General features: G+C 37.2%; 1 protein-coding gene across 1 annotated transcript in view; it reads right to left on the reverse strand.

Moving 5' to 3' along the window:
• LOC134659834 (C3 and PZP-like alpha-2-macroglobulin domain-containing protein 8) overlaps positions 1 to 25,719 on the reverse strand; it is a 230,875-nt gene that overhangs the window by 113,044 nt on the left and 92,112 nt on the right. The window contains exons 4-5 of the mRNA XM_063515545.1: positions 18,978 to 19,163; positions 16,478 to 16,603 (exon numbers count right to left, since the gene is read on the reverse strand). Of these exons, the coding sequence (XP_063371615.1) occupies positions 16,478 to 16,603; positions 18,978 to 19,163 (312 nt within the window). The remainder of the gene's footprint in view (positions 1 to 16,477; positions 16,604 to 18,977; positions 19,164 to 25,719) is intronic.

A 25,719-nucleotide genomic window follows, 5' to 3' on the forward strand; every position in this document is an offset into this window, starting at 1 on the left:
AGTCAGTTTGGGCTAGTCATGTTCTTTCAATCTGGACCATTCTTACCCTGTTTACAATTGACATCAAGACGGTTCTATTGGTACCAAACACAAAGTGTAATCTAGACAGCTTCATGTGAAAATTCCGGAAAATTTTCATTTTTACTTAGGCAGCTTGGTATTTTCAGTCAGTTTGGGCTAGTCATGTTCTTTCAATCTGCGCCATTCTTACCTCCTTTACAACTGGCATCAAGACGGTTCTATTGGTACTAGACACAAAGTGTAATCTAGACAGGTTCATGTGGAAATACCAGAAAATTTACATTTTTACTTAGGCAGCTTGGTATTTTCAGTTAGTTTGGGCTAGTCATGTTCTTTCAATCTGGGCCATTCTTATCTCGTTTACAATTGGCATCAAGACGGTTCTATTGGTACCAGAGACAAAGTGTAATCTAGACAGCTTCATGTGGAAATTACAGAAAATTGACATTTTTACTTAGGCAGCTTGGTATTTTCAGTCAGTTTGGGCTAGTCATGTTCTTTCAATCTGGACCATTCTTACCCTGTTTACAATTGACATCAAGACGGTTCTATTGGTACCAAACACAAAGTGTAATCTAGACAGCTTCATGTGAAAATTCCGGAAAATTTTCATTTTTACTTAGGCAGCTTGGTATTTTCAGTCAGTTTGGGCTAGTCATGTTCTTTCAATCTGCGCCATTCTTACCTCCTTTACAACTGGCATCAAGACGGTTCTATTGGTACTAGACACAAAGTGTAATCTAAACAGCTTCATGTGAAAATTCCGGAAAATTTTCATTTTTACTTAGGCAGCTTGGTATTTTCAGCCAGTTTGGGCTAGTCATGTTCTTTCAATCTGGACCATTCTTACCTCGTTTAGAACTGGCATCAAGACGGTTCTATTGGTACCAGAGACAAAGTGTAATCTAGACAGCTTCATGTGGAAATTACAGAAAATTTTCATTTTTACTTAGGCAGCTTGGTATATTCAGTCAGTTTGGGCTAGTCATGTTCTTTCAATCTGGACCATTCTTAACTCGTTTACAACTGGTATCAAGACGGTTCTATTGGTACCAGAGACAAAGTGTAATCTAGACAGCTTCATGTGGAAATTACAGAAAATTGTCATTTTTACTTAGGCAGCTTGGTATTTTCAGTCAGTTTGGGCTAGTCATGTTCTTTCAATCTGGACGATTCTTACCTCGTTTACAACTGGCATCAAGACGGTTCTATTGGTACCAGAGACAAAGTGTAATCTAGACAGCTTCATGTGGAAATTCCAGAAAATTTTCATTTTTACTTAGGCAGCTTGGTATTTTCAGTCAGTTTGGGCTAGTCATGTTCTTTCAATCTGGGCCATTCTTACCTCCTTTACAACTGGCATCAAGACGGTTCTATTGGTACCAGAGACAAAGTGTAATCTAGACAGGTTCATGTGGAAATTACAGAAAATTTACATTTTTACTTAGGCAGCTTGGTATTTTCAGTCAGTTTGGGCTAGTCATGTTCTTTCAATCTGGGCCATTCTTACCTCGTTTAGAACTGGCATCAAGACGGTTCTATTGGTACCAGAGACAAAGTGTAATCTAGACGGCTTCATTTGGAAATTACAGAAAATTTTCATTTTTACATAGGCAGCTTGGTATTTTCAGTCAGTTTGGGTTAGTCATGTTCTTTCAATCTGGGCCATTCTTACCTCCTTTACAACTGGCATCAAGACGGTTCTATTAGTAGCAGAGACAAAGTGTAATCTAGATAGGTTCATGTGGAAATTACAGAAAATTTACATTTTTACATAGGCAGCTTGGTATTTTCAGTCAGTTTGGGTTAGTCATGTTCTTTCAATCTGGGCCATTCTTACCTCCTTTACAACTGGCATCAAGACGGTTCTATTGGTACCAGAGACAAAGTGTAATCTAGATAGGTTCATGTGGAAATTACAGAAAAATTACATTTTTACTTAGGCAGCTTGTTATTTTCAGTCAGTTTGGGCTAGTCATGTTCTTTCAATCTGGACCATTCTTACCTCGTTTAGAACTGGCATCAAGATGGTTCTATTGGTACCAGAGACAAAGTGTAATCTAGACAGCTTCATGTGGAAATTACAGAAAACTTATATTTTTACTTAGGCAGCTTGGTATTTTCAGTCAGTTTGGGCTAGTCATGTTCTTTCAATCTGGACCATTCTTATTTCGTTTACAACTGGCATCAAGACGGTTCTATTGGTACCAAACACAAAGTGTAATCTAGATAGGTTCATGTGGAAATTAAGAAAATTTACATTTTTACTTAGGCAGCTTGGTATTTTCAGTTAGTTTGGGCTAGTCATGTTCTTTCAATCTGGGCCATTCTTACTTCGTTTACAACTGGCATCAAGACGGTTCTATTGGTACCAGAGACAAAGTGTAATCTAGACAGCTTCATGTGGAAATTCCAGAAAATTTTCATTTTTACTTAGGCAGCTTGGTATTTTCAGTCAGTTTGGGCTAGTCATGTTCTTTCAATCTGGGCCATTCTTACCTCCTTTACAACTGGCATCAAGACGGTTCTATTGGTACCAGAGACAAAGTGTAATCTAGACAGGTTCATGTGGAAATTACAGAAAATTTACATTTTTACTTAGGCAGCTTGGTATTTTCAGTCAGTTTGGGCTAGTCATGTTCTTTCAATCTGGGCCATTCTTACCTCGTTTAGAACTGGCATCAAGACGGTTCTATTGGTACCAGAGACAAAGTGTAATCTAGACGGCTTCATTTGGAAATTACAGAAAATTTTCATTTTTACATAGGCAGCTTGGTATTTTCAGTCAGTTTGGGTTAGTCATGTTCTTTCAATCTGGGCCATTCTTACCTCCTTTACAACTGGCATCAAGACGGTTCTATTAGTAGCAGAGACAAAGTGTAATCTAGATAGGTTCATGTGGAAATTACAGAAAATTTACATTTTTACATAGGCAGCTTGGTATTTTCAGTCAGTTTGGGTTAGTCATGTTCTTTCAATCTGGGCCATTCTTACCTCCTTTACAACTGGCATCAAGACGGTTCTATTGGTACCAGAGACAAAGTGTAATCTAGATAGGTTCATGTGGAAATTACAGAAAAATTACATTTTTACTTAGGCAGCTTGTTATTTTCAGTCAGTTTGGGCTAGTCATGTTCTTTCAATCTGGACCATTCTTACCTCGTTTAGAACTGGCATCAAGATGGTTCTATTGGTACCAGAGACAAAGTGTAATCTAGACAGCTTCATGTGGAAATTACAGAAAACTTATATTTTTACTTAGGCAGCTTGGTATTTTCAGTCAGTTTGGGCTAGTCATGTTCTTTCAATCTGGACCATTCTTATTTCGTTTACAACTGGTATCAAGACGGTTCTATTGGTACCAAACACAAAGTGTAATCTAGATAGGTTCATGTGGAAATTACAGAAAATTTACATTTTTACTTAGGCAGCTTGGTATTTTCAGTTAGTTTGGGCTAGTCATGTTCTTTCAATCTGGGCCATTCTTAATTCGTTTACAACTGGCATCAAGACGGTTCTATTGGTACCAGAGACAAAGTGTAATCTAGACAGCTTCATGTGGAAATTCCAGAAAATTTTCATTTTTACTTAGGCAGCTTGGAATTTTCAGTCAGTTTGGGCTAGTCATGTTCTTTCAATCTGGGCCATTCTTACCTCCTTTACAACTGGCATCAAGACGGTTCTATTGGTACCAGAGACAAACTGTAATCTAGACAGGTTCATGTGGAAATTACAGAAAATTTACATTTTTACTTAGGCAGCTTGGTATTTTCAGTCAGTTTGGGCTAGTCATGTTCTTTCAATCTGGACCATTCTTATTTCTTTTACAACTGGCATCAAGACGGTTCTATTGCTACCAAACAGAAAGTGTAATCTAGACAGCTTCATGTGGAAATTCCAGAAAACTTATATTTTTACTTAGGCAGCTTGGTATTTTCAGTCAGTTTGGGTTAGTCATCTTCTTTCAATCTGGGCCATTCTTACCTCCTTTACAACTGGCATCAAGACGGTTCTATTGGTACCAGAGACAAAGTGTAATCTGGAAATTACAGAAAATTTATATTTTTACTTAGGCAGCTTGGTATTTTCAGTCAGTTTGGGCTAGTCATGTTCTTTCAATCTGGACCATTCTTAACTCGTTTACAACTGGCATCAAGACGGTTCTATTGGTACCAGAGACAAAGTGTAATCTAGACAGCTTCATGTGGAAATTACAGAAAATTGTCATTTTTACTTAGGCAGCTTGGTATTTTCAGTCAGTTTGGGCTAGTCATGTTCTTTCAATCTGGACGATTCTTACCTCGTTTACAACTTGCATCAAGACGGTTCTATTGGTACCAGAGACAAAGTGTAATCTAGACAGCTTCATGTGGAAATTCCAGAAAATTTTCATTTTTACTTAGGCAGCTTGGTATTTTCAGTCAGTTTGGGCTAGTCATGTTCTTTCAATCTGGGCCATTCTTACCTCCTTTACAACTGGCATCAAGACGGTTCTATTGGTACCAGAGACAAAGTGTAATCTAGACAGGTTCATGTGGAAATTACAGAAAATTTACATTTTTACTTAGGCAGCTTGGTATTTTCAGTCAGTTTGGGCTAGTCATGTTCTTTCAATCTGGGCCATTCTTACGTCCTTTACAACTGGCATCAAGACGGTTCTATTGGTACCAGAGACAAAGTGTAATCTAGACAGGTTCATGTGGAAATTACAGAAAATTTACATTTTTACATAGGCAGCTTGGTATTTTCAGTCAGTTTGGGTTAGTCATGTTCTTTCAATCTGGGCCATTCTTACCTCCTTTACAACTGGCATCAAGACGGTTCTATTAGTACCAGCGACAAAGTGTAATCTAGATAGGTTCATGTGGAAATTACAGAAAATTTACATTTTTACATAGGCAGCTTGGTATTTTCAGTCAGTTTGGGTTAGTCATGTTCTTTCAATCTGGGCCATTCTTACCTCCTTTACAACTGGCATCAAGACGGTTCTATTGGTACCAGAGACAAAGTGTAATCTAGATAGGTTCATGTGGAAATTACAGAAAAATTACATTTTTACTTAGGCAGCTTGTTATTTTCAGTCAGTTTGGGCTAGTCATGTTCTTTCAATCTGGACCATTCTTACCTCGTTTAGAACTGGCATCAAGACGGTTCTATTGGTACCAGAGACAAAGTGTAATCTAGACAGCTTCATGTGGAAATTACAGAAAACTTATATTATTACTTAGGCAGCTTGGTATTTTCAGTCAGTTTGGGCTAGTCATGTTCTTTCAATCTGGACCATTCTTATTTCGTTTACAACTGGCATCAAGACGGTTCTATTGGTACCAAACACAAAGTGTAATCTAGATAGGTTCATGTGGAAATTACAGAAAATTTACATTTTTACTTAGGCAGCTTGGTATTTTCAGTTAGTTTGGGCTAGTCATGTTCTTTCAATCTGGGCCATTCTTAATTCGTTTACAACTGGCATCAAGACGGTTCTATTGGTACCAGAGACAAAGTGTAATCTAGACAGCTTCATGTGGAAATTACAGAAAATTGTCATTTTTACTTAGGCAGCTTGGTATTTTCAGTCAGTTTGGGCTAGTCATGTTCTTTCAATCTGGACGATTCTTACCTCGTTTACAACTGGCATCAAGACGGTTCTATTGGTACCAGAGACAAAGTGTAATCTAGACAGCTTCATGTGGAAATTCCAGAAAATTTTCATTTTTACTTAGGCAGCTTGGTATTTTCAGTCAGTTTGGGCTAGTCATGTTCTTTCAATCTGGGCCATTCTTACCTCCTTTACAACTGGCATCAAGACGGTTCTATTGGTACCAGAGACAAAGTGTAATCTAGACAGGTTCATGTGGAAATTACAGAAAATTTACATTTTTACTTAGGCAGCTTGGTATTTTCAGTCAGTTTGGGCTAGTCATGTTCTTTCAATCTGGGCCATTCTTACCTCCTTTACAACTGGCATCAAGACGGTTCTATTGGTACCAGAGACAAAGTGTAATCTAGACAGGTTCATGTGGAAATTACAGAAAATTTACATTTTTACATAGGCAGCTTGTTATTTTCAGTCAGTTTAGGCTAGACATGTTCTTTCAATCTGGGCCATTCTTACCTCCTTTACAACTGGCATCAAGACGGTTCTATTAGTACCAGCGACAAAGTGTAATCTAGATAGGTTCATGTGGAAATTACAGAAAATTTACATTTTTACATAGGCAGCTTGGTATTTTCAGTCAGTTTGGGTTAGTCATGTTCTTTCAATCTGGGCCATTCTTACCTCCTTTACAACTGGCATCAAGACGGTTCTATTGGTACCAGAGACAAAGTGTAATCTAGATAGGTTCATGTGGAAATTACAGAAAAATTACATTTTTACTTAGGCAGCTTGTTATTTTCAGTCAGTTTGGGCTAGTCATGTTCTTTCAATCTGGACCATTCTTACCTCGTTTAGAACTGGCATCAAGACGGTTCTATTGGTACCAGAGACAAAGTGTAATCTAGACAGCTTCATGTGGAAATTACAGAAAACTTATATTTTTACTTAGGCAGCTTGGTATTTTCAGTCAGTTTGGGCTAGTCATGTTCTTTCAATCTGGACCATTCTTATTTCGTTTACAACTGGCATCAAGACGGTTCTATTGGTACCAAACACAAAGTGTAATCTAGATAGGTTCATGTGGAAATTACAGAAAATTTACATTTTTACTTAGGCAGCTTGGTATTTTCAGTTAGTTTGGGCTAGTCATGTTCTTTCAATCTGGGCCATTCTTAATTCGTTTACAACTGGCATCAAGACGGTTCTATTGGTACCAGAGACAAAGTGTAATCTAGACAGCTTCATGTGGAAATTCCAGAAAATTTTCATTTTTACTTAGGCAGCTTGGAATTTTCAGTCAGTTTGGGCTAGTCATGTTCTTTCAATCTGGGCCATTCTTACCTCCTTTACAACTGGCATCAAGACGGTTCTATTGGTACCAGAGACAAACTGTAATCTAGACAGGTTCATGTGGAAATTACAGAAAATTTACATTTTTACTTAGGCAGCTTGGTATTTTCAGTCAGTTTGGGCTAGTCATGTTCTTTCAATCTGGACCATTCTTATTTCTTTTACAACTGGCATCAAGACGGTTCTATTGCTACCAAACAGAAAGTGTAATCTAGACAGCTTCATGTGGAAATTCCAGAAAACTTATATTTTTACTTAGGCAGCTTGGTATTTTCAGTCAGTTTGGGTTAGTCATGTTCTTTCAATCTGGGCCATTCTTACCTCCTTTACAACTGGCATCAAGACGGTTCTATTGGTACCAGAGACAAAGTGTAATCTAGATAGGTTCATGTGGAAATTACAGAATAATTACATTTTTACTTAGGCAGCTTGTTATTTTCAGTCAGTTTGGGCTAGACATGTTCTTTCAATCTGGGCCATTCTTACCTCGTTTACAACTGGCATCAAGACGGTTCTATTGGTTTCAGAGACAAAGTGTAATCTAGACAGGTTCATGTGGAAATTACAGAAAATTTACATTTTTACTTAGGCAGCTTGGTATTTTCAGTCAGTTTGGGCTAGTTATGTTCTTTCAATCTGGGCCATTTTTACCTCGTTTACAACTAGCATCAAGACGGTTCTATTGGTACCAGACACAAAGTGTAATCTAGACAGTTTCATGTGGAAAGTTCAGAAAATTGACATTTTTACTTAGGCAGCTTGGTATTTTCAGTCAGTTTGGGCTAGTCATGTTCTTTCAATCTCTACCATTCTTATTTCGTTTACAACTGGCATCAAGACGGTTCTATTGGTACCAAACACAAAGTGTAATCTAGATAGGTTCATGTGGAAATTACAGAAAATTTACATTTTTACTTAGGCAGCTTGGTATTTTCAGTTAGTTTGGGCTAGTCATGTTCTTTCAATCTGGGCCATTCTTATCTCGTTTACAATTGGCATCAAGACGGTTCTATTGGTACCAGAGACAAAGTGTAATCTAGACAGCTTCATGTGGAAATTACAGAAAATTGACATTTTTACTTAGGCAGCTTGGTATTTTCAGTCAGTTTGGGCTAGTCATGTTCTTTCAATCTGGACCATTCTTACCCTGTTTACAATTGACATCAAGACGGTTCTATTGGTACCAAACACAAAGTGTAATCTAGACAGCTTCATGTGAAAATTCCGGAAAATTTTCATTTTTACTTAGGCAGCTTGGTATTTTCAGTCAGTTTGGGCTAGTCATGTTCTTTCAATCTGCGCCATTCTTACCTCCTTTACAACTGGCATCAAGACGGTTCTATTGGTACTAGACACAAAGTGTAATCTAAACAGCTTCATGTGAAAATTCCGGAAAATTTTCATTTTTACTTAGGCAGCTTGGTATTTTCAGCCAGTTTGGGCTAGTCATGTTCTTTCAATCTGGACCATTCTTACCTCGTTTAGAACTGGCATCAAGACGGTTCTATTGGTACCAGAGACAAAGTGTAATCTAGACAGCTTCATGTGGAAATTACAGAAAATTGACATTTTTACTTAAGCAGCTTGGTATTTTCAGTCAGTTTGGGCTAGTCATGTTCTTTCAATCTGGACCATTCTTATTTCGTTTACAACTGGCATCAAGACGGTTCTATTGGTACCAAACACAAAGTGTAATCTAGATAGGTTCATGTGGAAATTACAGAAAATTTACATTTTTACTTAGGCAGCTTGGTATTTTCAGTCAGTTTGGGCTAGTCATGTTCTTTCAATCAGGACCATTCTTACCTCATTTACAACTGGCATCAAGATAGTTCTATTGGTACCAGAGACAAAGTGTAATCTAGACAGCTTCATGTGGAAATTCCAAAAAAATTTCATTTTTACTTAGGCAGCTTGGTATTTTCAGTCAGTTTGGGCTAGTCATGTTCTTTCAATCTGGGCCATTCTTACCTCGTTTACAACTGGCATCAAGACGGTTCTATTGGTCTCAGAGACAAAGTGTAATCTAGACAGGATCATGTGGAAATTACAGAAAATTTACATTTTTACTTAGGCAGCTCGGTATTTTCAGTCAGTTTGGGCTAGTCATGTTCTTTCAATCTGGACCATTCTTATTTCGTTTACAACTGGCATCAAGACGGTTCTATTGCTACCAAACACAAAGTGTAATCTAGACAGCTTCATGTGAAAATTCCAGAAAATTTTCATTTTTACTTAGGCAGCTTGGTATTTTCAGTCAGTTTGGGCTAGTCATGTTCTTTCAATCTGGGCCATTCTTACCTCGTTTACAACTGGCATCAAGACGGTTCTATTGGTACCAGAGACAAAGTGTAATCTAGACAGCATCATGTGGAAATTCCAGAAAATTTTCATTTTTACTTAGGCAGCTTGGTATATTCAGTCAGTTTGGGCTAGTCATGTTCTTTCAATCTGGGCCATTCTTACCTCCTTTACAACTGGCATCAAGACGGTTCTATTGGTACCAGAGACAAAGTGTAATCTAGATAGGTTCAAGTGGAAATTTCAGGAAATTGACATTTTTACTTAGGCAGCTTGGTATTTTCAGTCAGTTTTGGCTAGTCATGTTCTTTCAATCTGGACTATTCTTACCTCATTTACAACTAGCATAAAGACGGTTCTATTGGTACCAGACACAAAGTGTAATCTAGATAGGTTCAAGTGGAAATTTCAGGAAATTGACATTTTTACTTAGGCAGCTTGGTATTTTCAGTCAGTTTGGGCTAGTCATGTTCTTTCAATCTGGACCAATCTTACCTCGTTTACAACTGGCATCAAGAAGGTTCTAGTGGTACTAGACACAATGTGTAATCTAGACAGCTTCATGTGGAAATTATAGAAAATTGACATTTTTACTTAGGCAGCTTGGTATTTTCAGTCAGTTTGGGCTAGTCATGTTCTTTCAATCTGGACGATTCTTACCTCGTTTACAACTGGCATCAAGACGGTTCTATTGGTACCAGACACAAAGTGTAATCTAGAGAGCTTCATGTGTAAATTACAGAAAATTGACATTTTTACTTAGGCAGCTTGGTATTTTTAGTCAGTTTGGGCTAGTCATGTTCTTTCAATCTGGACCATTCTTAACTCGTTTACAACTGACATCAAGACGGTTCTATTAGTACCAGAGACAAAGTGTAATCTAGAAAGCTTCATGTGGAAATTTCAGAAAATTTACAGTTTTACTTAGGCAGCTTGGTATTTTCAGTCAGTTTTGGCTAGTCATGTTCTTTCAATCTGGACTATTCTTACCTCATTTACAACTAGCATCAAGACGGTTCTATTGGTATCAGACACAAAGTGTAATCTAGACAGCTTCATGTGGAAAGTTCAGAAAATTGACATTTTTACTTAGGCAGCTTGGTATTTTCAGTCAGTTTGGGCTAGTCATGTTCTTTCAATCTGTAGGATTCTTAACTCGTTTACAATTGGCATCAAGACGGTTCTAGTGGTACCAAACACAAAGTGTAATCTAGACAGCTTCATGTGGAAATTCCAGAAAACTTATATTTTTACTTAGGCAGCTTGGTATTTTCAGTCACTTTGGGCTAGTCATGTTCTTTCAATCTGGACCATTCTTACCTCGCTTACAACTGGCATCAAGCCGGTTCTATTGGTACTAGAGACAAAGTGTAATCTAGACAGCTTCATGTGGAAATTACAGAAAAGTGACATTTTTACTTAGGCAGCTTGGTATTTTCAGACAGTTTGGGCTAGTTATGTTCTTTCAATCTGGACCATTCTTACCCTGTTTACAATTGGCATCAAGACGGTTTTATTGGTACCAAACACAAAGTGTAATCTAGGCAGATTCATGTGGAAATTACAGAAAATTTACATTTTTACTTAGGCAGCTTGGTATTTTCAGATAGTTTGGGCTAGTCATGTTCTTTCAATCTGGGCCATTCTTACCTCGTTTACAACTGGCATCAAGACGGTTCTATTGGTACCAGAGACATAGTGTAATCTAGATAGCTTCATATGGAAATTACAGAAAATTTACATTTTTACTTAGGCAGCTTGGTATTTTCGGTCAGTTTGGGCTAGTTATGTTCTTTCAATCTGGGCCATTTTTACCTGGTTTACAACTAGCATCAAGACGGTTCTATTGGTACCAGACACAAAGTGTAATCTAGACAGCTTCATGTGGAAAGTTCAGAAAATTGACATTTTTACTTAGGCAGCTTGGTATTTTCAGTCAGTTTGGGCTAGTCATGTTCTTTCAATCTGGACCATTCTTACCTCGTTTAGAACTGGCATCAAGACGGTTCTATTGGTACTGGACACAAAGTGTAATCTAGACAGCTTTATGTGAAAATTCCGGAAAATTTTCATTTTTACTTAGGCAGCTTGGTATTTTCAGTCAGTTTGGGCTAGTCATGTTCTTTCAATCTGGACCATTCTTACCTCGTTTAGAACTGGCATCAAGACGGTTCTATTGGTACCGGACACAAAGTGTAATCTAGACAGCTTCATGTGGAAATTCCAGAAAACTGATATTTTTACTTAGGCAGCTTGGTATTTTCAGTCAGTTTGGGCTAGTCATGTTCTTTCAATCTGGACCATTCTTAACTCGTTTACAACTGGCATCAAGTCGGTTCTATTGGTACCAGAGACAAAGTGTAATCTAGACAGCTTCATGTGGAAATTACAGAAAATTGTCATTTTTACTTAGGCAGCTTGGTATTTTCAGTCAGTTTGGGCTAGTCATGTTCTTTCAATCTGGACGATTCTTACCTCGTTTACAACTGGCATCAAGACGGTTCTATTGGTACCAGAGACAAAGTGTAATCTAGACAGCTTCATTTGGAAATTACAGAAAATTTACATTTTTACTTAGGCAGCTTGGTATTTTCGGTCAGTTTGGGCTAGTCATGTTCTTTCAATCTGGACCATTCTTACCTCGTTTACAACTGACATCAAGACGGTTTTATTGGTTCCAGAGACAAAGTGTAATCTAGAAAGCTTCATGTGGAAATTTCAGAAAATTTACATTTTTACTTAGGCAGCTTGGTATTTTCAGTCAGTTTTGGCTAGTCATGTTCTTTTAATCTGGACTATTTTTACCTCATTTACAACTAGCATCAAGACGGTTCTATTGGTACCAGACACAAAGTGTAATCTAGACAGCTTCAAGTGGAAAGTTCAGAAAATTGACATTTTTACTTAAGCTGCTTGGTATTTTCAGTCAGTTTGGGCTAGTCATGTTCTTTCAATCTGGACCATTCTTACCTCGTTTATAACTGGCATCAAGACGGTTCTAGTGGTACTAGACACAAAGTGTAATCTAGACAGCTTCATGTGGAAATTACAGAAAATTGACATTTTTACTTAGGCAGCTTGGTATTTTCAGTCAGTTTGGGCTAGTCATGTTCTTTCAATCTGGACGATTCTTACCTCGTTTACAACTGGCATCAAGACGGTTCTATTGGTACCAGAGACAAAGTGTAATCTAGACAGCTTCATATGGAAATTACAGAAAATTTACATTTTTACTTAGGCGGCTTGGTATTTTCAGTCAGTTTGGGCTAGTCATGTTCTTTCAATCTGGACCATTCTTACCTCGTTCACAACTGGCATCAAGACGGTTCTATTGATACCAGACACAAAGTGTAATCTAGACAGCTTCATGTGGAAATTACAGAAAATTTACATTTTTACTTAGGCAGCTTGGTATTTTCGGTCAGTTTGGGCTAGTCATGTTCTTTCAATCTGGACCATTCTTTCCTCGTTTACAACTGGCATCAAGACGGTTCTATTGGTACCAGACACAAAGTGTAATCTAGACAACTTCATGTGGACATCTGTTCGTATTTGTTAGTCTGCCATTTTGTGAAGTTAGCTGCCTATGTAATTGTTGCAATATTTTTCATATTTTATCTCACACTTTTAGCCAGGACATCAGAAAAGTCATTATTTGCTTATTGAAGTTTGTCCCTGACCTTGAAATCGTACATTTGACTGTTTTGTATAATTTATAAAACTTGACTTCTTTATTTGGTCGGGTTATCTTAGGCAGATAACTTTAGGCTGCTAACTTCACGCCGATAACAATTATTATGTTTTATTATCAGACACAATGTCACTTATATTTAATGAAGTCTTCCACAGAAGTGCATTATACCTTCAATACACACAGAGGAACCTTACCTATGTTATAATCACGGTTAGAATCAAAGACCATTCATTCTAACTGGACGTTCCGTCCAGGCAGATCCGTTGAGGCGTAGAATATGACCTTGATTGTCTATGGTAAAATCAGTTTATATCTGGAGCGTTAAATAGAACCAAGAGTGTTAACCCTAGTTATAATTTCAAAAGTGTGTTTTGCTCTAAAATATGCCAAATAGCATAATCCTAACTTCTCCCTACTCATTCCTAAAGGTCTACAAAATTATGACGCCAATCACGTAACGCAAGAAGTTCCGTAGCAGGCTATCATCGCGTTAGACGGGCGAGTCGCGCTAAGGTTTGATTAATTACTTTTGTGAACCCTCTCAAAAGTCACGAGCCATAAATAATGGACGGCTAGAACTTGGACAGTGGTTATGCGTCACTTTTGGTCACGTACCTACTGAGGTTGTGGAATGTGGAGCCTACGCCTCGCTAGTACCTAGTGAATGTAAATTTGAATTGAGTCAAAAAGAGGCCGCTCTTGTTAGTATAATCTAGCGGTAGGTACAAATAAATAATTCAATTCAAATATGAATGCATCAAGTTCTTATATATTTGATTAGTACTTAATGTATATGTCATAAATGCCGTCAGGTCTTATTAGTAGAAACTCTACAATAAATACTGGTATAGAAAAAAAGGCGAAAATATTTGTAGCTAAAATTATAGCTTAACAAATGTTTTAGCTACGGTCTTTTCGTGCGGTGTATAATATTAATTCGAACAATTCAATCAATTCGTGGTTAGAAATCTAAAACTGAAGACGGTTTCTATTTAAAATTCGCTCTGCAAATATTAAGTTTAAAGTTAATTTATACTTAAATTTTGAAGCCCGTGCAAACTTATTGGTTTAGGCGGAGCATGCCACTTTCTTAGGACGTCACTTTCGAGTTAGGTCTCGTTCTGAGGACGTCACTTTCTGAGGACGCCACATTCTGAGTTGGTCACTTTCGGAGGTCGTCACATTCTGAGAACGCCACTTTCTGAGGACGTCACATTCGGAGTACGTCACATTCTGAGGACGTCACTTTTTTAGCATGCACGTGCAATGTGCGCCTCAGAAAGTGACGTCCTCAGAACGTGACCTAACTCGAAAGTGACCTAAGAAAGTGACATACTCCGCCTAACCCAACGTATTTACTTGGTGAGCAATAGATTTTGTGAGTAACAAGTCAATCGCGTGTTAAGGCGAAATCCAATCTATCATAATTTGACAGGGGTAGGCACCGAGATGACAGCGAAAGGCTTTTATGCAAGAATGTCACCTTGTTCAATGAGAAATGCTAAAGCATTGAAAAGTCAAAAATATATTTTTACTTCTAAATGGGAATAGGGGCCCATTTACGAGTATTGAACGGTATTAACCCTTAAATCCATGATCTTTTCTGGGAGAAATAAGAAATACATTATATATCTTATCTTATACCTTTAAACGAGCAATTCTTGTTTATTTATTTATATATATATTGAGGATCTCGGAAACGGCTCTAACGATTTCGATGAAATTTGCTATATGAGGGTTTTCGGGGGCGAAAAGTCGATTTAGCTAGGTTTAATCTCTGGGAAAACGTGCATCTTTGAGCTTTTATATGTTTTCCGAGCTCGGTCTCCCAGATATTAAATTGATATATATGAATTGAAGAGAAATAAGTTATAAATTAAAACATCGATTTTCACAGCTAAATCTGTGTAATTTACACAAAATTACAATTGAAACATTTCCAAATATACCTAATAAGGTACCAAGTCTTGGTAAGTTCGCGTGTAAATTCTATACCTATCATATTCTCATAACACCTATGTACTGGGTTCCGTAATTATTCGTGGAATTTGATTTAACAAGCAGAGCTGCCAACCGTATCCACAGAAGACCCATTTGCTAAAGTTTGTTTCAAACATGACACAAAACTATTTACTTTGAATAGTTACTTTGGACTTCGCTAGCTCATTTAAGGCGGCAAAGTTAATTAAGTTCCTGATAAGAATGGTTCGAAAGTGGTTTGCCGGCTGTCTTCAAACTTTACAACCCGTAATTGAGAAAATTTTAGTCCCTCTTCACTCATCAAAATTATATATTATTCTGTTAGAGAAACTGATAGTTTGAGATGCCTTCCGGTTATACCTACACATAGTTGGAATACACATACTCTGCAGGGCAAAGCGAGGTTGATATCAGGGATCGGAACCGGTTTTTTGCAAAAACTTCGAAATAACAATATTTTTCGAATTATTTTATACTCGAAATGTAGGACTCAGTTGTGTTTTTAGGTTACGACTTCGTATTATTAGATTGCCCAATTAGAAATAAAATAATTAGCAAAGAACGTCAAAATACCGTTTTCGTTCCCATACAAAAATACTGGTATCCAATCCCTGGTTGATATTGAGATTATCTTTGAGGATAAAACAAACGATATATATTTTTTCGGCAAATAATAATTACTTAATTAATTCAATAATAATTCTTAATTTTCAATTACTTTCTGGGAAGTGAAAATTCGAGAAAAATTCTAGCTGATTTAAATTCCCACCATCACACGGTAGACCAGTCTTCCCAACATGCCGTCTGGAAATCGAATCTGTCAAAGTCGGAAGGTCTCTCAGCTGTCAAGGGTACATGAAAACGCTTTTAGTGTGCGAAAGATCACCTCTAGCAGTTGTTTATGTAACGAGAGTTGCGAGCGCACTTACATTTTAAAATAAGATAAATTTTGAATAATACTAAGAAATGTTACTGTAAAGCAATGGTAACATTAACTAATAACTGGTTTTTGGGTTTCTTAAAATCCTCGCGTCCTTGCAAAGAGTAGGCATAACTACTGTTATGTACCTATTACCACCACCTCGAACCTTGCTTTTCGTTTAATAAAAATAAGTCCCTTTATTTTTAATCAAATAATACGGAACTATTTTATCATTCTTTTATCGCAAAGCAACGCCTAAATAAATTAATTTCGTATGTTAATAGGCGATAGTGGACCCCCCGGCAAACAAATTTCTACGCAGGGGGGTCAGTTATCTTTGATGCTGACTGTTCGGTCGCCATCAGCCTATATCGGAGTCGCCAAGGACCTCACGAATATCTGAACACGCCTCTATTGTCAAGGCGATAAATAAATAGTGATGACCAAAGTGGCCAAATATATCGTAGCACACCTTTATTACCAGAGAAGTAAGAATGTGTTCCGATATATTTGGCCACTTTGGTCACTATCTATTTGATGCTGACTGTACTTACATATATTATTCTTTCGTTGTTTGAAAATATCCGTTTTTATTTAAAGCTACACTAACCTTCATCCATGGACAGCTGATCCCATATGGCCACTTTGGTGCCGGCCGGGTCTCGCAGCGCCACGTACGCCAGCTCTCCCTGGACCAGCCGCAAGTCGTGGTCGAGGGCCAGAATCCAGAAAGTTACTGTAACAAAATTGGGTTCTTAAGAGTTGTAAATTTTTTTTACACACAAATAAAAAAATCTTTTATCCACCATATTTATCGATTAAAGCACTATATTATTTTCTTCACTGAAAAGCTTTTCCTCATATCAATTTAAGGATTCCCGTAAACAACTGAGCTGCACAGGACATAAAAGACATCGTAAAACCAACATAAAGCAAAACAAAAATTAATGACTCGGAGAACGTAAATCGTAAAACAGCGGCTCGAGATTGTTACATGGCGTAATTAATTATTTAAACATTTACTTGGCGTAATATTTTCCTTTTTTGTATACTCTTTTAGTATTGCAATAATAACAAAGTTATGTCAATTATTTGTACTGATGTATTTCTAGAAAATATGCTCAACAAACACAAATAAGCAATATGAGAGACTAGTAAATTCAGAATACTGTCAACCTCAATATAATGCGAGCCTCGTCATTGTTGTAAAGGCGCTAATTATACGTTTTGAATTTAAGCTTTGTTCGCATGAAATCTGTCACCATTCTGCTATTCACAACTTCTAAACGGAAAGTTAGACTTAAAAAAAAAACAATACATTTTGCTAATACAAAAGCTTCTAGTTTATGACGCACATATTAAATGTCAATCTACGTTTCAGTTAGTAGACAAGTACCCCATGTAAGTTACCTACAGTTGTAAAACACAATACCATTCATTACTAAACGGTACAATGCAGCAGTTTCCATAATGTACGGGGTATAATTTATTATACAAAGTTACCAGTAGGTAATACCCAAGTTGGACAATAAACAGAAAGTTGCCAAGGTCCAAGTTTCGTAACGATTATGGGAATTTCGGCGGGATAACGTTTTTGCATGCAAGCTAACGAGGTATTCAGTAAGACGAACGGTTCGCGGTGAGAATTTACCTAGTTTCAAACATATTTCAGGCTCAAATTGGTTTACATGAAATGCATGGAAAATACCGGTTGCCGTGCTTACTCGGTGAATCAAAACCTGCATCACGGTTAAAGCATGACTGAAGTTTGACTGGGCCGACCGGGCCGTGTCCGGGCCGGAGCTACGGGCGCTTATGACAGATGACAGGTGATCGCGTGATGCTTTCCATAGAAAACGAACCGCCGGAAGCTCCGGCCGGACACGGCCCGGTCTAACGTGAGTCATCCCTAATTGTATTTTAAAGTGCAAATAGATAAATAGGTACTAATATTTAACATTTTGAAGGAATAATCCAAAAAATAGAGCCTACACTCATAGTACCTATTTCATCTGTCATAGACTGTTTCACCAAACCCTCAAAAACACCTGATGGTCGCTGTAATTAGGTAAATGAGGATTTGGTGGCAAAATGCAAAACTTTGTAGACTTTGTTCTTCCTGCACTTGAAAGTGGTCAACAAGTAAATAATGTGAGAGTAGCACTCCTACCCTCATTCATAAAGTTATTGATTGTAAAAAAGATTTAAAGTCTCAGATAAATTCGTGCTTCAGATATTAGCTAGTTGTCTAGAGCGAACTCTGGTTACCAAACAAAATTTGACAATCTAGCAACCACAAACATATCGCCGCTATACTTACTCAACCTCGTATCTGCAACACTCATTTGATGCCAAAAACACCCGTATTCCGAAAGAAAGAAAAGAGACATTTCCATCAAATGATTGTTGCAGATATGAGGTTGAGTAAGTATAGCGACGATATGGCACCGTGCAGCTGTCAAACTCGGCGGAACAATTTTTTAGACTTTACAAATAACACTACTATAGACAATAAATCTTTGGTAAATATTAATAAAAAAACCGGCCAAGTGCGTGTCGGACTCGCACACGAAGGGTTCCGCACCATCAACAAAAAATAGAGCAAAACAAGCAAAAAAACGGTCACCCATCCAAGTACTGACCCCGCCCGAAGTTGCTTAACTTCGGTCAAAAATCACGTTTGTTGTATGGGAGCCCCACTAAAATCTTTATTTTATTCTGTTTTTAGTATTTTTTGTTATAGCGGCAATATAAATACATCATCTGTGAAAATTTCAAGTGTATACTATACTAGCTATCACGGTTCGTGAGATACAGCCTGGTGACACACTGACGGACGGACGGACGGACAGCGGTCTTAGTAATAGGGTCCCGTTTTTACCTTTTGGGTACGGAACCCTAAAAATTACATAAATTCCATATCTTATTAACTCAATCTTTCTCCGAGACCACGAATGCATGTCGCGCCCAAATGTGCAAGTTTCATCGCTTTTCTAGACTTTCCATAAAACAAAGCTCCTAATAGGGTCCTAATAGGGTCCCGTTTTTACCTTTTTTTTTTACCGTTTTTACCGTTTTTACCTTTTGGGTACGGAACCCTAAAAACTCACTTGTCTCTCCAGGCCTGTAGTGGTGCCTAGCGGGCCGCACGATGACATCCCTGACGGGGCCCAGGAGCCGAATGACACTGTGGCTCTTCGCGGTGCACTCGTCGTTCCCCACGCACCCCACTGTGGTGTGGAGGGTGCAATGAGTAGCTGGGGACAACGGTATCTTCAGCGGGATGATGCCGTAACCTGAAACAATTAAAATTGCTGAAAAAAATAGCTTGCGCCTTTTGGATCACGCATAATTGAGGGTGACGCATCTTATTTAACACAAAAACTGGCCAAGTGCGAGTCGGATTCGCGCACGGAGGGTTCCGCACCATCAACAAAAATTAGAGCAAAACAAGCAAAAAACGGTCACCCATCCAAGTACTGACCCCGCCCGACGTTGCTTAACTTCGGTCAAAAATCACGTTTGTTGTATGGGAGCCCCACTTAAATCTTTAATTTATTCTGTTTTTAGTATTTGTTGTTATAGCGGCAACAGAAATACATCATCTGTGAAAATTTCAACTGTCTAGCTGTCACGGTTCGTGAGATACAGCCTGGTGACAGACGGACGGACGGACGGACGGACGGACGGACAGCGGTCTTAGTAATAGGGTCCCGTTTTTACCCTTTGGGTACGGAACCCTAAAAATTACATAAATTCCATATCTTATTAACTCAATCTTTCTCCGAGACCACGAATGCATGTCGCGCCCAAATGTGCAAGTTTCATCGCTTTTCTAGACTTTCCATAAAACAAAGCTCAACGCAGAGAGCCCTAAAGTTTATTTTTCCATTAACTGGTGATGGTCATATTTCATATTTATAAATCATTTTACATATTTAACATGTAAAGGTGGAAGTTCGCGACGCGACAGACACAAGCGACCGAAATGCGTCTTTCTTGTTTATTGTCTCTCTCTCGCCGCGAACTGTCGCTTATATGTTGCCTATGGTCAAGTGATGGTCGCGGTCTCCGGTCGCGGGCTTCTGTCTCGGTCGCTTGTCTCTGTCGCGGCGCGAACTTCCACCTTTACCAATCAGCTTCATACAGCAAAACCTTCAACAAGTCCATAACAGACCATAATAACTTCTTACTAACCGCCTCAGTAAACAGTAGACGTATAATTTGGAATTTTCACTTACCATGACACCCTCGTAAGCCAGAAATATATTATGTCAAAAAATTAAACCTAACGAACATTTTTCATGAAATCTGTCGCAAAAGCAAGTCGCATTCAAGTGCCGCGTTAAGAGGGTTCAAAGGCCTCGAGTGTGGAATATAGTATTCAGTATTCAGTTCTTTATTTGCGAATATAGACAAAAGCCATGCAAATACAATAATAAAATATCAAATATATACTTAATCATCAGTCAACAATCAAAACATAAAAACAATAACAAAAACGAACAAAGAAGAAATCCAGAAATAAAACGTTACCAACAGTTAACAAATAAATTAGATTGCTTAATTAATTGTAAGTATAAATAAAGAGAGATTGTCAAAACAGTTATAATTTGGTCCAGAATTTCATAAAATATTCGTATCAATAATAAGGATTTAAACTATGTCAAAATATGAAATTAATTAAAATTGGGTAAAATAATTTAATAAAAAAATCGAGTATAATATTCGTTTAGGCTGTAAAAGGGCCTACACACAAGATAGTTTTTAAGTTTTTTACTAAATAAAATTAATCAAACTTGTTCTTAACACCGAGTTGTACGAATTTGGGATGATGTATATGTGTGATGTAACTGATGTATTTTTGCCATACAAATAAATAAATAACGATGATGATGATAATATAAGGAATGATACCCATGGTAGGTAGGCAATTACAATTATTTTGCACTGGTACCAATAATATTCCATTTAAATTAAAGCTATAAATGAGGCCTGATTATGTACAATCATTTTGATATACCTTATTAAGTATGCGTGTTGCAATTTCCACTCATCGATTTCACAATTTCAATCAAAATATTGGTAAATAAATAAATTATGCTAGGTACACCCTGTCGCAAAATTGCATGGTATATTAATGGATTTATAGATGCGTCTGGTGACCAGAGGGCTGACAGCTACTTCGGCCAGATACTAAGTCTGGCCATCCAACGAGGTAACGCTGCCAGTCTTCTGGGCACCATAACACATGACAGCGACCTGGGGAGCATTTTTTATTTATAAGATTATTTATAAGATTATTTTAAGTTTTATTATACATGTACTCGTAGTTTAGTTTGTCTTTTTATGTCTCAATAAACTGTTCTGTATAAATGTTTGATGTCGGTTTTTGTCAATGGAATGAATAGGTACTTAAGTCATGGTTTTCTGCATTTTTCTATGGTTTTAGCAATAACGTAGGTATTATGTGTGTCTTACCTTTGAAGTATGAAATATTTTCCTGCGCGCAACGAAACTAATTAAAAACGCATCTTTATCTTTTATAAACATAAGCCAATTATTTTTTAAATATTCCATTCGTTACTTTGTTTTTATTTCCTAACAAAGAAGGCACCAGATTTCACAAAGCCTTTCCAACATGGCTGCTGGAATGTAAGAATACTTCGCTTCTTATTTTCCAACAACTTATTCACGACTTTTTTGCTAACTTTCATGGGGAGCCTTCGTTTCTTCATTTATTTATGCCACCCACGGCATCTCTTTATATTATTTGTATTCATGTATTTTATCACAAAGAGTGTTATTTTTTTTATTATATTCGAGGCAAATGAGCAGATAAATCGCCTGATGGTCAGTAATTACCGTTGCCCATGGACATTTGCAACACCAGGCCTGCTACGCACTTGTATGAGTGTACACTCGCTCTTTTCATGAAGGTTTGGAAATACCGCCAGCGACAGTTCATTGCACATTAAGAACATCAGGCGGTCTAGCATGAGCTGCGTTCTCACGCGCGAGTCGATACTTAATGTCGCGCTAGATGTTTGAAGTCGCGCGGGAGAATGCAACTCATGCTAGCAGGTCAGGTATTCCATACGTGGGCGAACCTGCGCCTTGTAAAGCTCTAGGCGGTGGGCCGGTGTGTGTTTTCGAGCAAAACGTCTTACCGTCAATATAAAATCTAAGATAAATTTTTTTTTGCAATTTATGTCTGAATACCGCTTGCATAACTTGCCCAGTCTGACTTACCCACGAAAGTGGGTATGGTTTATTTTTGTTATTTATTTTCTTGTTTGATGTTGAAATGAAAATTATACGTACAGGTAATGTTTGTATGAGATGGTAGTAAATACTCAAAATTATAAAAATTCTTCTGCGTCTAAGAAAAGAACTAAGTCAAACAACTCGTAGTCCTTTCCACAATATAATAAGTCTTAGCTCTAATGGCATCTAGTTCGCTTAAGTGCTACGAGATCGAGCAGACATTTTTAACATCTTTTCCATTTGGAGATGCACAAAGTGGTTTTATTATCGAATACCGCATTCGCTATTTAAATGCAATGTTCTCCATAATTCAGTGACTTTTAAGTTTATTTTTGAGGAGTTTAAGGAAAAGTTTAAGTACGATTGATATCAGCAGCGCATTACTTATGTTTGAAAATAACTTCAATCGAAAGTAATAGTGACTACTATATCATCAATTCGTTTTAAATCTCCATAAAATTATTCGATTACTGTTTTCATTTAACAAGATTACTAAACTACATATTTAGAATCCAACGAACATATTTAAAAGTAAAACACAACGCTACGCGCTACGACGTAACGCTACAAGCGTAGCACAGTTCGAATAAGTTAAACATGTAGGAAAAACTGTTAGCTGAGCACCCCTGCATACAAAATATGTATGTACCCTAAGCTTAGAGTTTTGCTGACTGTACTTACCACAAGAAAAACTAACACTTTACCTACATTTAATTGTACCTGATGCAAATTGGTAGATATTTTCTCACGCCATTTCCTTACTAAACTTACTTACACGATGTGTACCTATTTACATTGTGACGGTCGTAAAACCAACCGTATCGGCCTTAAACCCCACGAACCCCAAATGTAATTAAAATTAAACTAAATCCTTACTAAATTAAACGCACCGTCGCAGTGACAAAAGTATTACCGCGGAAGCTAGTCATTAGGACGTAAATTACCTGAATCTTGGAGGAGATAACAGCTAAGAACGGTTGGTTCAAGTAATTTATATATCGATTATGTTGCAATTATATAAATAAGTACGAGTATGACTGAATATAACTGCAAATATAACTGAATGATTGCACTCGTCAAATGTGCATTGTGAATAACTACTTTAACCCCTTAAAAATATTTGTTTTCCATATTTGATCTTTAATAGCTGTCAATCGAGTTGAATTTCATATCCGCCACATATGGTTTCGTATGCGGTAAAGGTTTAATTTGTTAAATGAGTTCATGTTTTGTACAAAATATATATTTGTAGTATGTAAAAACAACAATACAGTAAATTAGACTACACGAAAGAGATTCGAGATATATTAATTATGATCATTATCCCTTATCTTTTTATAGAATGCACAAACAAAACACACATACACACATACATACATACATACAAAACAGATTCTAAAAGCAAGTCGCGAAATGCTATGAATTTTTAAATAAACTTAAGTGAGATTGCTGTAGGTATTTAATGTTTGGGGCAAGATGAACCAATTCCACCCGCTTCCTCAAAATCACCGGAGCTTGAATGATACCTATTCCTGCTCCGCGAAACGGGGCCAATTATTATCTTCCTGTTTGCTCTCAGGATTGCGGAATTACTATTCGAAATTGTATTATTAGACACTATTTGCCAACTAACAAAACGCAGATATATTGTTGCCGGAATTAACTCTAATATATTATGGGCGAAACTTACCTTTTCTCCAATATGCTCGGAAATGTTCACCTTATTGTATCAAAAATAGTACAGGAAGTTCTACGTTATTGTCAAACTCTAATTTAAAAAAATCAAACTATCGCTGTCCTGTTCTAGCGGACGGGAATGAAAAAAACACTACAGTAATAACTTATTACTGTAGTGTTTTTTACTTTTTAAAAATAAAAAACGCAAACAGCCAATTATTAAAGCCGCGAGCCGCGTCTACACGACCCGATCAGCTATCATTTCAAGCTATAGGATAGAGTGAGATAGTAAGATAAACGACCTTACTTGTCTCGTTCTTACAAGACCGTTGTGCTCGTGTATGATCGTGCGAATACTGCTTAATAAAATCAAAGATTATTTTTATATTTTTTAAGGATCTCATCCGTGTACATAAAGTTTATATAGTTTGTCAAAGGACTTTCTCATTTCAAACATAGACAGAGAGAATCATACTATCTTTGTCTTACACTAGTACTAGTACCCAAAAGAAAACGATGGGTATAGTTTTCCTGCTTCTTACTGACTGACAAATTGGTTTGACCAACTATATTGCACAATTATATTGAATGAACGAATATTGAAGAATAACTTTGTGCCCTTAACTTTTAAAAATAAATTTTAGAGGGAAATTGTTTTTGACATTTTTGATGTGAAGGTTCGATTTGAGTCATGCTTGATGCTTAAATAATTATTATTTTACCTTATTTCCTCGCATGTTTGGAGAAAAGCACTATATATGCCTCGGCAGGAATAGCAATTCGTGGATTCGTCTTCTTTGTCGGACTCCGCTTCGCGTCGTCCGACAAAATCGAAACTCATCCACGAATTGCCCTTTCCCGGCCTCTGCAATAATGTACTATAACCTTATTTTTATAAACTCTGCGTATTGTTGAACGAACCTTTATGTTGAAAAGAATAGTTTTTTTTTAAGTGAAAACTTCTTTAGCGGCGCTGTGCACTTTTTGTGATGGAGAAAAAATGTTAAACTCGTAACAGGTGTCACGTGACCGTAAGACGTAAGACGGACACGTGGCCTGATCGAAAAACTGTTACTTCAATGTCATCTAGTGAGTTTCGCTCTAACTGGTATGAATATAACTCGAGTACTAACAGTGATGTGCTTAGGGGTTTCAAGTAATGCGACGAAATAACGCTAGATGGCGTTAACCTCAATTATACATAGCGCTGCAGACATTTTGCAATAGTAATTGAGTATTCACTTCTGGCGGCACTCCCGGAGTGCAACCCGTTGTTTTTTGTTTTAATAATAAGTATTTATTCATTAATGACCCACCACCAGCCGCGCCATCAGCGCAGCTGCCGAGTTGACTTTCTCTCAAGTAATTATATTTTAGTAAGTATTCTAGAGGTAACTTAGACCTAATTTTCTATTTCTGTGCAAGTAAATTACTCTTGAACTGCCGTGTATAAGAACATAGCGATTAGTTCTGATAAAATAGCAATAACAAATTACATTAAAAATCAAAAATGGTTATACGAAAAATTCATAGCGGGGTTGGTTTTTCAAACGTTATTTTCAATTTATTAACATCCTGCAGTTAATTAATTTATACTCGTATACATATACATTTCTTGTTTTTCGGGAGATTGATTGGGAGAGTCAGCAGCATAAGTAACTAAGCGGACGAGATGTTCAAAATGATCTGAACACAACTTTATTTTTAAGGGAGTAAGAGCATTTGTAAATTATTTTGAACACTTCACCTGTTTACCTATGTATGAAACTATCTGTACACTATTCAGTTCTGAAATGGTGCATTATGTGAAAATCGAAGTGTTTTCTAGTTCATCTGTGATATCCTTGAAACAAGGAAGCTGGGTTAATTTCGCACTGCATGGGTAATTCGATTAGAGTAGCAACGCGC

This window comes from Cydia amplana, chromosome 2, assembly GCF_948474715.1.
Source record: "Cydia amplana chromosome 2, ilCydAmpl1.1, whole genome shotgun sequence".
Lineage (NCBI taxonomy): Eukaryota > Metazoa > Arthropoda > Insecta > Lepidoptera > Tortricidae > Cydia > Cydia amplana.